The sequence below is a fragment of the Lithobates pipiens genome, unplaced genomic scaffold (assembly GCF_037356315.1).
Source record: "Lithobates pipiens isolate NorthernLeopardFrog02 unplaced genomic scaffold, aLitPip1_a1.2 Scaffold_28, whole genome shotgun sequence".
NCBI lineage: Eukaryota > Metazoa > Chordata > Amphibia > Anura > Ranidae > Lithobates > Lithobates pipiens.
In genome coordinates, this window is record NW_027507789.1 from 167,556,062 (window position 1) to 167,570,040 (window position 13,979).

General features: G+C 44.7%; 1 protein-coding gene across 2 annotated transcripts in view; it reads left to right on the plus strand.

Moving 5' to 3' along the window:
* The first annotated feature begins 4,471 nt into the window (after positions 1-4,471).
* IGFBP4 (insulin like growth factor binding protein 4) overlaps positions 4,472-13,979 on the plus strand; it is an 86,438-nt gene continuing 76,930 nt past the window's right edge. For both annotated transcript variants that reach the window (XM_077459854.1, XM_077459855.1), the window contains exon 1: positions 4,472-4,981. In XM_077459854.1, the coding sequence (XP_077315980.1) occupies positions 4,636-4,981 (346 nt within the window). In that variant the 5' untranslated portion in view covers positions 4,472-4,635. The remainder of the gene's footprint in view (positions 4,982-13,979) is intronic.

Below are 13,979 nucleotides of genomic sequence, written 5' to 3' on the forward strand. Positions count from 1 at the left end.
TTTCCAACAGAAAAAGTCCGATAGAGTGTACAAACGATCGGATTTTCCGACAATATAGCCCGATCGGACCTTTTCCGTCTGAATTTCTGACCGTGTGTACAAGGCATTAGTGTTGTGAACCTGATAGTGATACTAGTGTTGCTAGTGTTGTGATAGCCTCAGAGGCTGCCCGTGTTGTGGGGGGGGGGGGTGATTTATTAATATAGATTCTATATTATAGATTGAGATTCTATATAGATTCTATATACTCTATCTTGTTATCTGTCTGATCAGTGATCACTATCACCAGTCCATTTTCTGTTTGAACTATATACATTTAACATGAACGACAAAGATTCCACAAAGCAGCAAAAACATACAAACAACGAATCTTTGGCTTATGGTGTCTGTCGAAAGTTCTAAGATTCGACGGAGCAGCTAAACTATACGGAGTCATACAGTTTAGCTGCTCCGTCTAATCTTCTTTGAACATTCGACAGACACCATAAGCCTTCAATGACAGATTCAACCTTAATTAATTTGGATTTTCGGAAGAGTGCAATTTTTAAACCAAAAGCGAAATAAAAACGAATTTCGGGAGTAACTAAATAAATGTATTTTTTGGACGAAAATAAATTCCAAAACGAAATATTTCAGTGTGCACATGTCTAGTCCTGGGTCCTGAGTTTGAGAACAGCCAGCATACTGATTGGTCAGGTGTCCCTGGCAGATAGGAAGTCTGGCCAGGAGTTATGCCGCGTACACACGGGCGGACTGTATGACGTACTTAGTCTGGCGGAAAAGTACGCCGGACTGTCCGTCGGAATTTCCGAACGCGCTACTTGCCCACACACGGCACTTTTTGAGCGGACTAATACGGCTTTCTGCCTCTTCTCCCGACTTCGGGGGTCTTGTCCCCCTCTTCGGTTCTTCTGCCGGGCCACCGCGCCTTCTTATAGCTCTTTTACAGGCGGTGGCCCGGTCTTCTGTCTCCGCCGCCGCCGCCTTCCGTTCTTCTTCTTCTTCTTCTTCTTCTTCTCCTGGAGATGTTGACTCGACGCTCTCTCCGGCCACAATGCCAGGGCCGCTCTGCGCGGCCACTTATATAGGGACAAGGGGCGGTGTCACATGGCTTTATGTCACATGGGTTGGTGTCACATGGTGACCCCGCCCCCTTACAATGTCATAGTCCCCATGTGACATTAACCCATGTGACCAACCCATGTGACATAAAGCCATGTGACACCGCCCCTTGTCCCTATATAAGTGGCCGCACAGCGCGGCCCTGGCATTGTGGCCGGAGAGATCGTCGAGTCAACATCTCCTGGAGAAGAAGGAGAAGAAGAAGAAGAAGAACGGAAGGCAGCGGCGGCGACAGAAGACCGGGCCACCGCCTGTAAAAGAGCTATAAGAAGGCGCGGTGGCCCGGCAGAAGAACCGAAGAGGGGGACAAGACCCCCGAAGTCGGGAGAAGAGGCCGGCGGCGAGGAAGAAAGCCGGACTCCTCCGCTAGCAAAAGAGCTACAAGAAGATAGCGGAGGAGTCCGGCGAGAAGACCCCCGAAGACGGAAGACCCCCGGAGCTGTGCAATAAAGTATTTTATCTCGTGTGTTGTGTTTTTTTTTGTACTTTTATTTAACAGGTGAATGGGTAGGGATACATTGTACCCCATACTCATTCACATAGGGTGGGGGGCCGGTATCCGGGGGCCCCCTTATTAAAGGGGGCTCCCGGATTCTGATAAGCCCCCCGTCCGCAGACCCCGACAACCAACGGCCAGGGTTGTCGGGAAGAGGCCCTTGTCCTCATCAACATGGGGACAAGGTGCTTTGGGGTGGGGGGGGCGCGCGGCCCCCCCTTCCCCAAGGCACCCCCCATGTTGAGGGCACGTGGCCTGGTACGGCTCAGGAGGGGGGGCGCTCGCTCGCCCCTCCTTTCCTGGCCGGCCGGGTAGCGTGCTCGGACAAGGGTCTGTTGTGGACTTGGGGGGACCCCCACGCCGATTTTTTTCGGCGTTGGGGTTCCCCTTTAAGTCCATACCAGGCGGCGGGGCCAGCGACGTCTCCTTCGCGGGCCCCGCCTACCTGGATACCCGCTTGAAATGAGCGGACTTTTCTCCGGGCGGGAAAAGTCCGCTCATTTCAAAAGTACGGCGGACTGGCACACACACGAGCGGATTGTCCGCCGAAATGCGAGTACGACGGACAGTATTACGGAAATTCCGAAATACTTACTACGCCGGACTGCACGCTGAAAAAGTCCGCTGAAGCCCACACACGAGCGGACTGTCTGCTGAAATGTGTTTCGGCGGACTAAGTAGGCCATACAATCCGCCCGTGTGTACGCGGCTTTAGGAGGGCTCCACAGGGGAGCCAGTGCAGCAAGAGGCTGCTAGCTGTATGCACCAAGTTGGTCGGTGAACAGTCTGTACGAGACAGACAAGAGCCTGGCATGTAAGGCCAGAGCAGCCGTGCTGCAAGTGAGAGCCTGCTAGGCTGAATGTTGTTTTATTGATGGAAAAAGGAATGTTGACAACCCCTGCGAGTGAAACCTATGTTTGTTTGCTGAACTTCCTTTAATAAAAATGGGCAAACAAAGCCCTTAAAAAGAACAAACAGCGAATGGTGGTTTCCTTAAAGCTCTACATTTGGCGCTAGTTCTTTACAGAATGTTTGACCATTCTTCAAGAAGCACATTTGTGAGGTCAGGCACTGATGTGGACGAGAAGGCCTGGCTTGCAATCTCCGCTCTAATTCATCCCAAAGGTGTTCTATCTAGTTGAGATGCGGACTCTGTGCAGGCCAGTCAAGTTCCTCCACCCCAAACTCACCCATGTTTTTATGAACCTTGCTTTGTGCACTGGTGCGCAATCATGTTGGAACCAGAAGGGGCCAACCCCGACCTGTTTCCACAATTTTAGGAGCAAGAAATTATCCAAAATGTCTTGGTATGTTAACGCCTTAAGAATTCCCTTCACTGGAACGAAGGGGCCAAGCCCAACCCCACATCGTAATCCCCCCTCCGTCTAATGATTTCGACCAGTGCACAAAGCAAGGTCCATGAAGACATGGATGAGCAAGTTTGGGGTGAAGGAACTTGACTGGCCTGCACAGAGTCCTGACCTCAACCCAATAAAATACCTTTGGGATGAATTAGAGCAGAGACTGTGAACCAGGCTTTCTCATCCACATCAGTGCCTGACCTCACAAATGCGCTTCTGCAAGAATGGTCAAACATTCCCATAGACACACTGATAAGCCTTCCCAGAGGAGTAGAAGCTGTTATAGCTGCAAAGGGTGGGCCAACTCAATATTAAACCGTGCGGACTAAGACTGGGATACCATTAAAATTCGTGTACAGTATGTGTAAAGGCAGGCATCCCAATACGTTTGGTAATATAGTGTATACAAGCACCTGGAAAGAGCTCTTTATCAAAAGAGAAGCACTATGTTTGTGTGCTTGGGAAACTAATTTTATCAGCAATAAATGTTTATGGATTCTTAAAGGGCCGGTTTTGAAAAAAAATAAATTTAAAAGTCAGCAGCTGCAAACACTGTAGCTGCTGGCTTTTAATAAGTAGACTTACCTGTCCAGGGCGCCCGCGATGTCGGCTGCCCGAGGCTGACCCGTCCCTCGGTCTTCTGGTCCCGGCGCCGCCATTTTGGGTAAGGGAAACAGGCAGTGGAGCCTTGCGGCTTCACTGCCCGTTTCCTACTGCACATGCGCGAGTCGCACAACGCTTTGTGAATGGGACGCGCTGTGTTCTGGGACACACAGTTCCGAGAACAAAGCGCGACCCATTACCCAGAAGACGCCGCATGGAGGAGAGAAGAAAGAAGATCTCCGCGGAGGAGGAAGAGGCAGATTAGGAGGATGTGCCTAGCAACAGGCATTTCTGGTATGTAAAAAAAAAAATATTTTTTTTTTTAATGATTTTTTTCTAATTTTTAATGTATTTTCTTTTTTCAGGGAGGCCCTCCACTTTAAGACACCCAGCTGGTGTTATTTTTCGATGTCACGTTAATTTCTCTACATCTTTTTCCCCTTTTAGGAGGTCTTCTTTGTGGTAGAGCTACCAAGGGTCAGTCACCAAGCCCAGCTAATGGTGACTGATGAGCAAAAGTCCAGCTCCCCGTATTCACCTTCTTTTAAATAAGGCACGTCTTGCAGACAGAGATCTCATGTCTATGGGCACTTTTACCTGCACCAACCAAAGACTAATCATGTTGAATTGTTTTACCTCCTCTAAACTGCAGACATGTCTGGTTGCTAGACATCATTATTGCTGTTTGCATTGGCATGTATTCATTATTCCTTATAGCATTTCTTCTAATTCTTTCTGATCTTCTTTTGCTCTGTTTCTTCGACTGCACTGCTCTATAAGTTCTGCTTGTCTCGTTCACCATCCCCACACTCTCCCCCTTTCTTCTGGCAATGGGACTAGAGATAGGAGTGGCTTGCAGCCAGTATAAAGTCCACATCTATCTGCTCAGTGCAGTAAATTTTCAGTCCCCCCTCATTCTTGCTATGGAGAGCACAGTCAAGGCTGGATCATTTCATGTTCCTGTGTGCTGACTGCTGAGTGACTGCTGTACCAGTCTGCCAGATCTGCCCACCCTCTAATTCACCTCTAACCTTACTGGCCAGCCACACACAATGCTTGGGCACTACCGCTTTGCCTTAATCCTCATCTCCCTGGCATCTCTTGGAGTTGCAGATGATGCCATACAGTGCCCTCCTTGCTCCCAGGAGAAGCTCATTCGCTGTCTGGACCCTACTGGGTGCCTGGAACTGGTGAAAGAACCCGGTTGTGGGTGCTGTGCCACCTGTGCCCTACAGAAAGGGATGCCATGTGGGGTCTACACTGCCCGATGTGGCTCTGGGCTGCGCTGCTATCCCACCAAAGGTGCCGAAAAACCCCTGCAGACCCTTATGCATGGGCAGGGGGTCTGCACTGAGACCGGGGAGATAGAAGCCATACAGGGGACTTTCCAGACAGCAGGTGAGAATTATTTCCTCCCCTTCCCAAAGAAAAAAAAAAAAGCTCAACAGCTATTTCTAATTAAATTTCCTTAATGCAATCTGATTCTTGCATTGTGTTTTGAGGAACTTGCAATTGTGTCTCTCCCACTTCAAAGGCAGGAAATGCCTCAAGGATATAACTTTACAACAAATCGAATTCTTAACTGTTATAGCACCAGACTGCCTGTCTCTTAATGTATAGTAGTACCTTTTATGTGTTGTGCAGGCTTAAAACACACGAACAACCTAGCACGGCTTTGCATCTTAAAGAGTTAAGTCTGGATTATTTTTCTTGGTGCCAGATCATTAACTTTTGTTCCACATCTGCATATATACTTATAGGATGGAGTGACGAGTGGTCTGTGGTGTTAGGAAAAAATAATGTGTTAAAGAGCAAAGTTAATTACCCTCATTTAATGCTCAATTTTCTTAGTGCAATTTACCATGGCCGTAAGCTGAGCTTGGACGAAGAGTGTGAGTGATGTGTGCTTGACAGCTCAAATTAAAACACTTAAAGCATGCTTACATAGTGTAGAGCAAGCAAATGTATTATTATTATTTTTTTTGTGCCTTGTGTAGACACGACGTAATGACAGGCTTGTATAAGGTATCAGTTTTATGTATTTTAGTCATTTGTTTTTATATTGTCGATTAAATTCATTTTCTGAAAAAGGTTCTCGGAATATAACAGTGCATGTACCCGGTTAGACATATACAGGTATAGCTGCCTCCTAACTTTCCAAGCCTTTAATGATTGTGATAGTTCATATTCCCTAGCTCTTCAAGGGCAGCTACGCTTTTTTTCACCATGTTTTTCTTAATTCCACTACCACAAACCAAAATGTATAGGAACATTGTACTTATAGCAGTATGAGTGTTGTCATTGGAAACATTGTTGCTTTGTTTTCTCTTTTTTTTCCTTATATTTCAAGTAAGGATAAGCACAGGTATGGTCCAAACTTAGGTTTGGACGAAACCCGGAAGGAAGCTGTTACTCCCACCCATTGCCACCCAATCAACTGAGGCCAGGGCATTCATAGCTCAATGACATTGACCTAACATGACCATATGGCCATCGCAGGTCAATAATATCAACAGCATTCCCACCCCTTTGTCTACAGGCAGGGAAATGTCCTGGCCACAATTGATTGGATGACAGTGGGCAGGAGTGATAAGTTCCTTCTAGGTTTTGGTTCGAAGCCAAGTTCAAACCAGATCTGTGCTCATTCCCAGTTTTGGGCTACTGACCTATATCAGGTACACAGAAAGTAAAGTCAGAATAATGCCCCGTATATACAATCAGACTTTCCGACAACAAAACCGTGGATTTTTGTTCGAAGGTTGTTGGCTCAAACTTGTCTTGCATACAAATGTTGGCCAACAATTATGAGTGTGGGAACGTGGTGACGTACAAGACGTATGACGAGCTGAGAAAAAGGAAGTTCAATAGTTAATGCAGCTCCTTCTGCTTGATTCCAAGCATGCGTGAACCTTTGTGTGTTGGAGTTGTGTACACACGATCGGAAATTCCGACAACAAAGTTTTGTTGGTGGAAAATTTGAGAACCTGCTAGCCAACATTTGTTGGCGGAAAGTCCGACAACAAATGTTCGATGGAGCATACACACGGTCGGACTTTTAGGCCCCTTTCACACGGGACGGATCAGTAATGATCTGCCCCGTGATGATCCGCTTGCTCAGCGGGGATCGCTCAGTTGTCGGATAACAGGGCGGTCCCGACACACTGTGCAGGAACCGCCCTGTCAGCTCTCTGCTCTCCTCTATGGGGGATCGGATGAACATGGACCGTCTGTCAGTGTTCATCCGATCCGCTCTGCAGACGGATAGAAAAATAGGATTTTCCTCCGTCTGCAGAATCGGACAATAGCAGAGGCGGACGATATCGGGTGTCTGCGGATGTTCATCCGCAGACACCCGCTATCCCATAGGGATGCATGTATGTCCGTATTTCATCCGCAAACGGATGGATGAAATACGGACATACGGTCCACATGTGTGAAAGGGGCCTTAGCCAACAAGCTCACATTCAACATTTGTTGTCAGAAAATCCTATCGTGTGTACGGGGCATTAAAGTAAGCCTATGCATTTTGGGTCAAGGATTCTAGTAATGACACCTTTGGATTGGAATGAAAGCAATCAACTTGTCTTTTTTAGAATGAAAGATCAGCAATGACAGCCACCTGAATTATCAGGATCTAGGTTTCTTTAAGTCTCTGATCATTTGCAAATATCCCTCCACATTTTAATATATTGTGTACAACAGGTAATTCTGCCTCAGCCGACTTAGAAAGTTTCAAAGCTGACATTTAAAGTAAAGCTAAATGCTCATTTAAAGTGTTACTAAACCAAGGATGCTGCATTCACTAGATCAGGTCTCCCACAGTACACAAAACATGGAAATGCAATTATTTTAGAAAATATAAACTGCTAAATACCTTTTTCTCATCAGCAGCTAGAGCAGTCTTGTGACTTCTATCAGTGTCTTATAGGAGGAGTTTTCTGGCTGTGCTATGAGACTGCAATCCATGTGGCCCTCTGTCCGGACAGTGCTGATTGGCTCTGTGCTGTTCACATGCACTCTCCCAAGAAAAAAAACCTTCTCTAGCAACATACACCAAACTGAGCATGTGCAGCCTGACTCCATAGATTCTGTATTATCAGGAAATTATCAGGGGACAGTTGAAGGAGGGAGGATCGGAGAAGACAGGATCAAACTGTCTTTTTACACAATGCGGAGGATTACCCCCTTAGGTTCCACAGTGAGTATAACAGGAGGAATTTCTATTATGTGAGCAAGTAAGCACCAGGTGTGCTTTGTCAAGCTAGTTTGGGAGCTGGAACGACAACCATGCTCCTGTTACAGGGCTGGTGTCAGCAGGGGACAAAAACTAAGTATGGGCCTTTTGTTTGAGGATTGGAGCTACACTATATTATCAAAAGTATTGTGACACCTGCCTTTACATGCACATGAACTTTAATGGCATCCCAGTCTTAGTCTGTAGAGTTCAATATTTATATTGGCCCACCTTTGCACCTATAACAGCTTCAACTCTTCTGGGAAGGCTGTCCACAAGGTTTAGGAGTGTGCCTATGGGAATGTTTGACCATTCTTCCAGAAGCTTATTTGTGAGGTCAGGCACTAATGTTAGACGAGAAGGCCTGACTTGCAGTCTCTGCTCTCATTCATCCCAAAGGTGTTCTATCGGGTTGAGGTCAGGACTCTTTGCAGGCCAGTCAGGTTCCTCCACCCCAAACTCACTCATCCGTGTTTTTATAGACCTTGCTTTGTGTACTGGTGCGCAGTCATGTTGGAACAGGAAGGGGCCATCCCCAAACTGTTCCCACAAAGTTGGGAGCATGAAATTGTCCACCATGTCTTGGTATGCTGAGGTCTTAAGAGTTCCCGTCACTGGAACTAAGGGGCCAAGCCCAACCACTGAAAGACAACCCCACACCAAAATCCCCCCTCCACCAAATGATTTGGACCAGTGCTTAAAGCAAGGTCTATAAAGACATGGATAAAGGAGTTCGGGGTAGAGGAACTTGACTGGTGTGCACAGTCCTGACTTCAACCCGATAAAACACCTTTGGAGTGTTGGAGACTGTGAGCCAGGCCTTCACATCCAACATCAGTGCCTGACCTCTCAAATTTTCTTCTGGAAGAATGGTCAAACGTTTCCATAGACACACTCCTAAACCTTGTGGACAGCCTTCCTAGAAGAGTTGAAGCTGATATAGCTACAAAGGGTGGGCCAACTCAATATTGAACCCTATGGACTAAGACTGGAATGCCATTAAAGTTAATGTGCGTGTAAAGGCAGGTGTCCCAATAATTTTGGTAATATAGTGTATATGGGAAAAAATAAATGATTAAAGGGAATGCAAGAAATACAAATATTGCAATGTGACCGACAGTTTAAAAAAACTTTACCTGCACTTTAATAAAACATTGCATTACATCAGTAGCAGTCAAACGTGCACCGTGAATATCAGTTACAAGACCAGCAAAGCAATACCAGACAAGGAGAGATGTGTGGCTGTAAAGATGTTGGTGAAAAAAATTGTGTTTTTATGTAGTTTATAGTATATTATAGTGTATTTGTACTGCATTTGTGACAGAGGAAGAGTTTATACATGCCTAGATTGACTGATTCCTGAAATGTATGCTTTACACCTATATGATACTCTATATAGTTTTTAGGAACAGTTACTATTTCTTTCTTTTTTGTGATCCCTTAACATAGTAGATGGATCTCACTTGCTGTAATGTTCTGCTGTGAGTTGAAGATGCAATTACAGACTTTACTCATAACAGCTGCTATTGCAATTCACTATTTTTGCATAGTCATACTGTATAATGGTATATTGGTTATAGGAATAGAGATTTAAAAACAATTTCCAGGGCTAGATTTTCTGATGGTGACATCAGTGGGTCATATCTGTGCTTTGTCAATCACTTGTAGTCTTCGGTGGGCAAAATTGTGAAAAGGTGACAACGCAGGAGAACTTGGAGACAGGGAAAAGGCGTTGTCACTCTATAACAGGAAGTGCTTACACAAGGACCTTCATGGCAGGATTATCTGATATTATTTGAATAAAAGACGCAGATTTAAAAGGATTGACAATAGCTTTCAAAAATTATTAGTGATTGGGTGTACATATACTATAATTATCTCTTCCCCAGTCTTATTTTTCCTGAACTGAAATTATTTTATTTTCAGGAAAAGATTAGAGGATCTATTTTTTAATTAAAGCGGTTGTGAAGGCTGAAGGGTTTTTACTGTTTTACAGGTAAAAAAAACCTTCAGTGTGCAGCTCCCTCCTCAGCCCCCCTAATACTTACCTAAGCCCAATCTCGATCCAGCATGCGAACGGGAGCTACGGCTCTCCTGGGTCTCTCCCTCCTCATTGGCTGAGATGCAGCAGGAGCCATTGGCTCCTACTGCTGTTAATCCCAGCCAGTATAGAGGGGACTGGGGGGGAGGGGGGGGCAAGGCTGAGCAGGGTTCTCTGTGTCTTATACTCACAAAGAGCTGGCTCAGGAGCGAGCATGCATGAGGACCCCTAAAGCAAAGGGGAGAGGACCAGAGCACTGGGGACCCGAAAAGAGGAGGATTGGGGCTGCCTTGTGCAAAACCATTGCACAGAACAGGTAAGTGTGACCTGTTTGTTATTTTTTTTAAATCCTTTACGAAAACACTTTAATTAATGAAAAATCGGCACAGTCATTCATCCAGAGAACCTGTATGTACATTCGTTCTGTGCAATAAAGCAAAAACAGATGTTCCTTAAGCTATTTAACAGATGTTCTTTAGGCTATTTTCGCTTCTGAATGAATGTTCTTTTATTATGGGCAGTAGTAAGATATCACATTATGGCCAAATTATGGCCACTAGATGGAAATGAGAAGCATAGGAAATACATACATCTTTGTAACAAGAGATTCAATGTAACAATTCTAGGGAACACTAGAGGGAATTGGCAAATAAATGTAACCAATGGTTACATTTATTTGCCAGTTCCCTCTAGCATTCTCTAGAATTGTTACATGATTTTTGCTCCGTCTAGTGGCCATTTTGCAGTATTGTACTACTACCCCCAACCCCTGAAAAACAACCCCACACCATAATCCCCCCCTCCACCAAATGATTTGGACCAGTACACAAAGCAAGATCCATAAAGACATGAATGAGCGAGTTTGAGGTGGAGGAACTTGACTGGCCTGCACAGAGTCCTGACCTCAACCCGATAAAACACCTTTGGAATGAATTGGAGCGGAGAGTGAGAGCCAGGCCTTCTCGTCCAACATCAATGCCTGACCTCACAAATGCGCTTCTGGAAGAATAGTCGAACATTCCCATAGACACACTCCTAAACCTTGTGGACAGCCTTTCCAGAAGAGTTGACGCTCTTATAGCTGCAAAGGGTGGGCCAACTCAATATTGAACCCTATGGACTAAGACTGGGATGCCTTTAAAGTTCATGTGCGTGTAAAGGCAGGTGTCCAAATACTATTGACAATATTGTGTAGGTATTATTTCAAGCTCCAGATTTGAGAACTGCCATCCCATCTCAGGAGTCAATTACAGGGTGTCCACTTTGGATTGTTGGATGCTAGTTTTGATCTACAACCTGTAGCTAAAGTACAGTATCTCGAGTATAAAATGGGTTTATGGTTCTGGGAATAACAAGTTACTTAGAGCTATTTATTTTTGCACAATGATTCTTTAAGTTTACCATCGATAACCCTATGTTATAAAAACATTTTATGGCTAGAAGGGATCAGAACAATACAAAGCCCAGATCCACTGAAAACCAAGTTAAAACCATCTGATGAGTCCTCCGGTCTGAGGCATTATGACCCAAACACTCAACTGGAAATACAAGCAAACATATCCTAAGTTATTACAGATGTAAAAAATTCAGAATTCTATGTACAGCTTATAACACCCCTCTGACACCCCTAATGCCCCGTACACACGATACGAAAATCGTACGGAAAATACCGCTTTCGATGCGATCGTACGATAATCGGATCGTTAGTACAGAGCTTTCGAGAGCCGATTCGAACAGTACATCCGATATTATTCTATCGGACGTGCACGGAAATTTTTTTCGTACGATGCTAGATCGTACGATTTTCGTGTAATCAGTACAGCTATCGTTCGAAAATGCAATACAAATGCATTACAACACATGACATCACGTACGAATTTTTTTTATGTCGTGTGGGAATTTTCGTGACTTTAGTAAACTCATCAGATTCGATCTGAGATTAGCATGCAATAAAAAACGGACGTTCATTCGTCCGATAATCTCATCGTGTGTATGGGGCAAAAGGCAAGAAAGATCCTCCCAGGGGCATCCTAGCATTTCACCCCAGGGCTGAGTCCATGGCTAAAATGAGGGAGATGAGAAAGGATATTGGATGCAAGCCTTTTTAAAATTTTAATGCAGAATGGTTAAGGAGGTGAGGTTTAGGGGTCCCAAATACTGTAGCAGATCAATTACAGGTCAATGTCCAGCTTCACAGTGTCAAAATCTTTAATCTTTAAAGGGGCTGTAAACCCTCAAGGTTTTTCACCTTAATGCATTTTATGCATTAAGGTGAAAAACCATCTGTAGTGCAGCAGCCCGCCAGAGCCCCCCCCCCCCTTTTACTTACCTGAACCCAATCTTTCCAGCAACAAGAACGAATCCAGCAGCTCCAGCTCCTGTCTTGGGTTCTCATTGTATAGATTAATAGCAGCAGCAGCCATTGGCTCCCGCTGCTGTCAATAATATCCAGTGACACGGGAGTCTGGGGGCAGGGGCCGAGTCCTGTTGTCTGTGTCAATGGATGCAACAGCAGGACTCAGGAGCGCGCCCGCACGGGTGCCCCCTTGGAATGCGGGTCTTGCTTGCACAGAGGAGGTAAGTATACCATGTTTGTTATTTAAAAAAAAAAAATTTTTTTAAACAAACCTTTACAATCCCTTTAGGGATAAAAGTATCAGTATGGCACGATGGGTGCACACCTTAGAAAGTGTATCCATTGTGATAGTTTCCTTGGTGTCTTCCCAAGCTGGGAATCCATTTCAGGATAAACATATTTCATCTTGCTTTATGTGAGTTGCTAATTGTCTTTCTTTCATAAATGTTTACACACCCACTACACTTAGTCTGTGCACTTTGCTCTTATTGTCTCTTAGAACCTTTTAGCCGACCCAGCAACACTGTAAGCACGTTCCCAAAGTTCAGTGCATCCTCCAAGTGAGTCACCAGGCCCTTCTGAGAGACGAGCAGTCTTTTCCAGCAAGGGGCCTCTCCGGGTCTCCTCCTTGGCACAGCTTCCTCCAGACTAGGCAGGACAGCTTCAGGACCACTTGGGCCTAACAGCAGCACCTCCTCAGGCCTCAGTCTGAGGCAAGATAGCGAGCAAATTGCATGTCCAAAATATTTATATCCTTGCCAAGCATGCACCAGTGGTGTAAACCTCCTACTGGATTGGCTAATGAAAATTTAAATATTCATAACTTTTTTTTTTTGTTTGTGACTGTTAAGATTGGGGAAAACCAGGTGAAAAACTATACTATCAGTCTGAGCTTACTATAGCCGAGTCAAAAACTAAATTGACATAATAGCCCATGTTTAGGACAAGGAGGCTAACAGCTAATAATAATTTAGCACACCAAAACAAGAATGTGTTTACCTGGTATACTTGGAGGCATGGGCCAAATAGTTCACAGCTACAAGGACTACAAATAGGCATGTCAACTGTAGGGACCATGCCTTAAGTTCAAGTGTCTCTAGTAGGGATGAGCCGAACACCCTCCTGTTCGGTTCTCAGCAGAACAGGTAAAAAATTTGGCAGAACACACAAACACCATTAAAGTCTATGGGACACGAACATGAATAATCAAAAATGCTCATTTTAAAGGCTTATATACAAGTTATTGTCATAAAAAGTGTTTGGTGACCCGGGTCCAGGGAACATGTATTAATGCATTTTGAAATAATATTTTTTTTAAAAACTGAGGTTTTTTTTGGGAGCAGTAATTTTTTTTTAATGCTTAAAATGAAACAATAAAATTGAAATATTCCTTTAAATATCGTGCCTGGGGGGTGTCTATAGTATGCCTGTAAAATGGCACATTTTTCCTGTGGTTAGAACAGTGGCACAGCAAAATGGCATTTCTAAAGGAAAGATTGCCATCTAAAACTGATCGTGGCTGTAATGAGTTGTCGGGTTTCGGCAATATAGATAAAACTCATTGAAAAAAAGAGCATAGGACCCCTCCACCCCAGTCTATTACCAGGCCCTTTGGGTCTGGTATGAATATTAAGGGGAACCCCGAACCAAAATTTACAAGAAAATTGCATGGCGGTCCCCCTAAAATTCATAGAAGGCCCTTCTGGTTTGATATGGAAATTAAGGGGAACCCCACGCCAAATTTAATAAAAAATGGTGTAGGGGT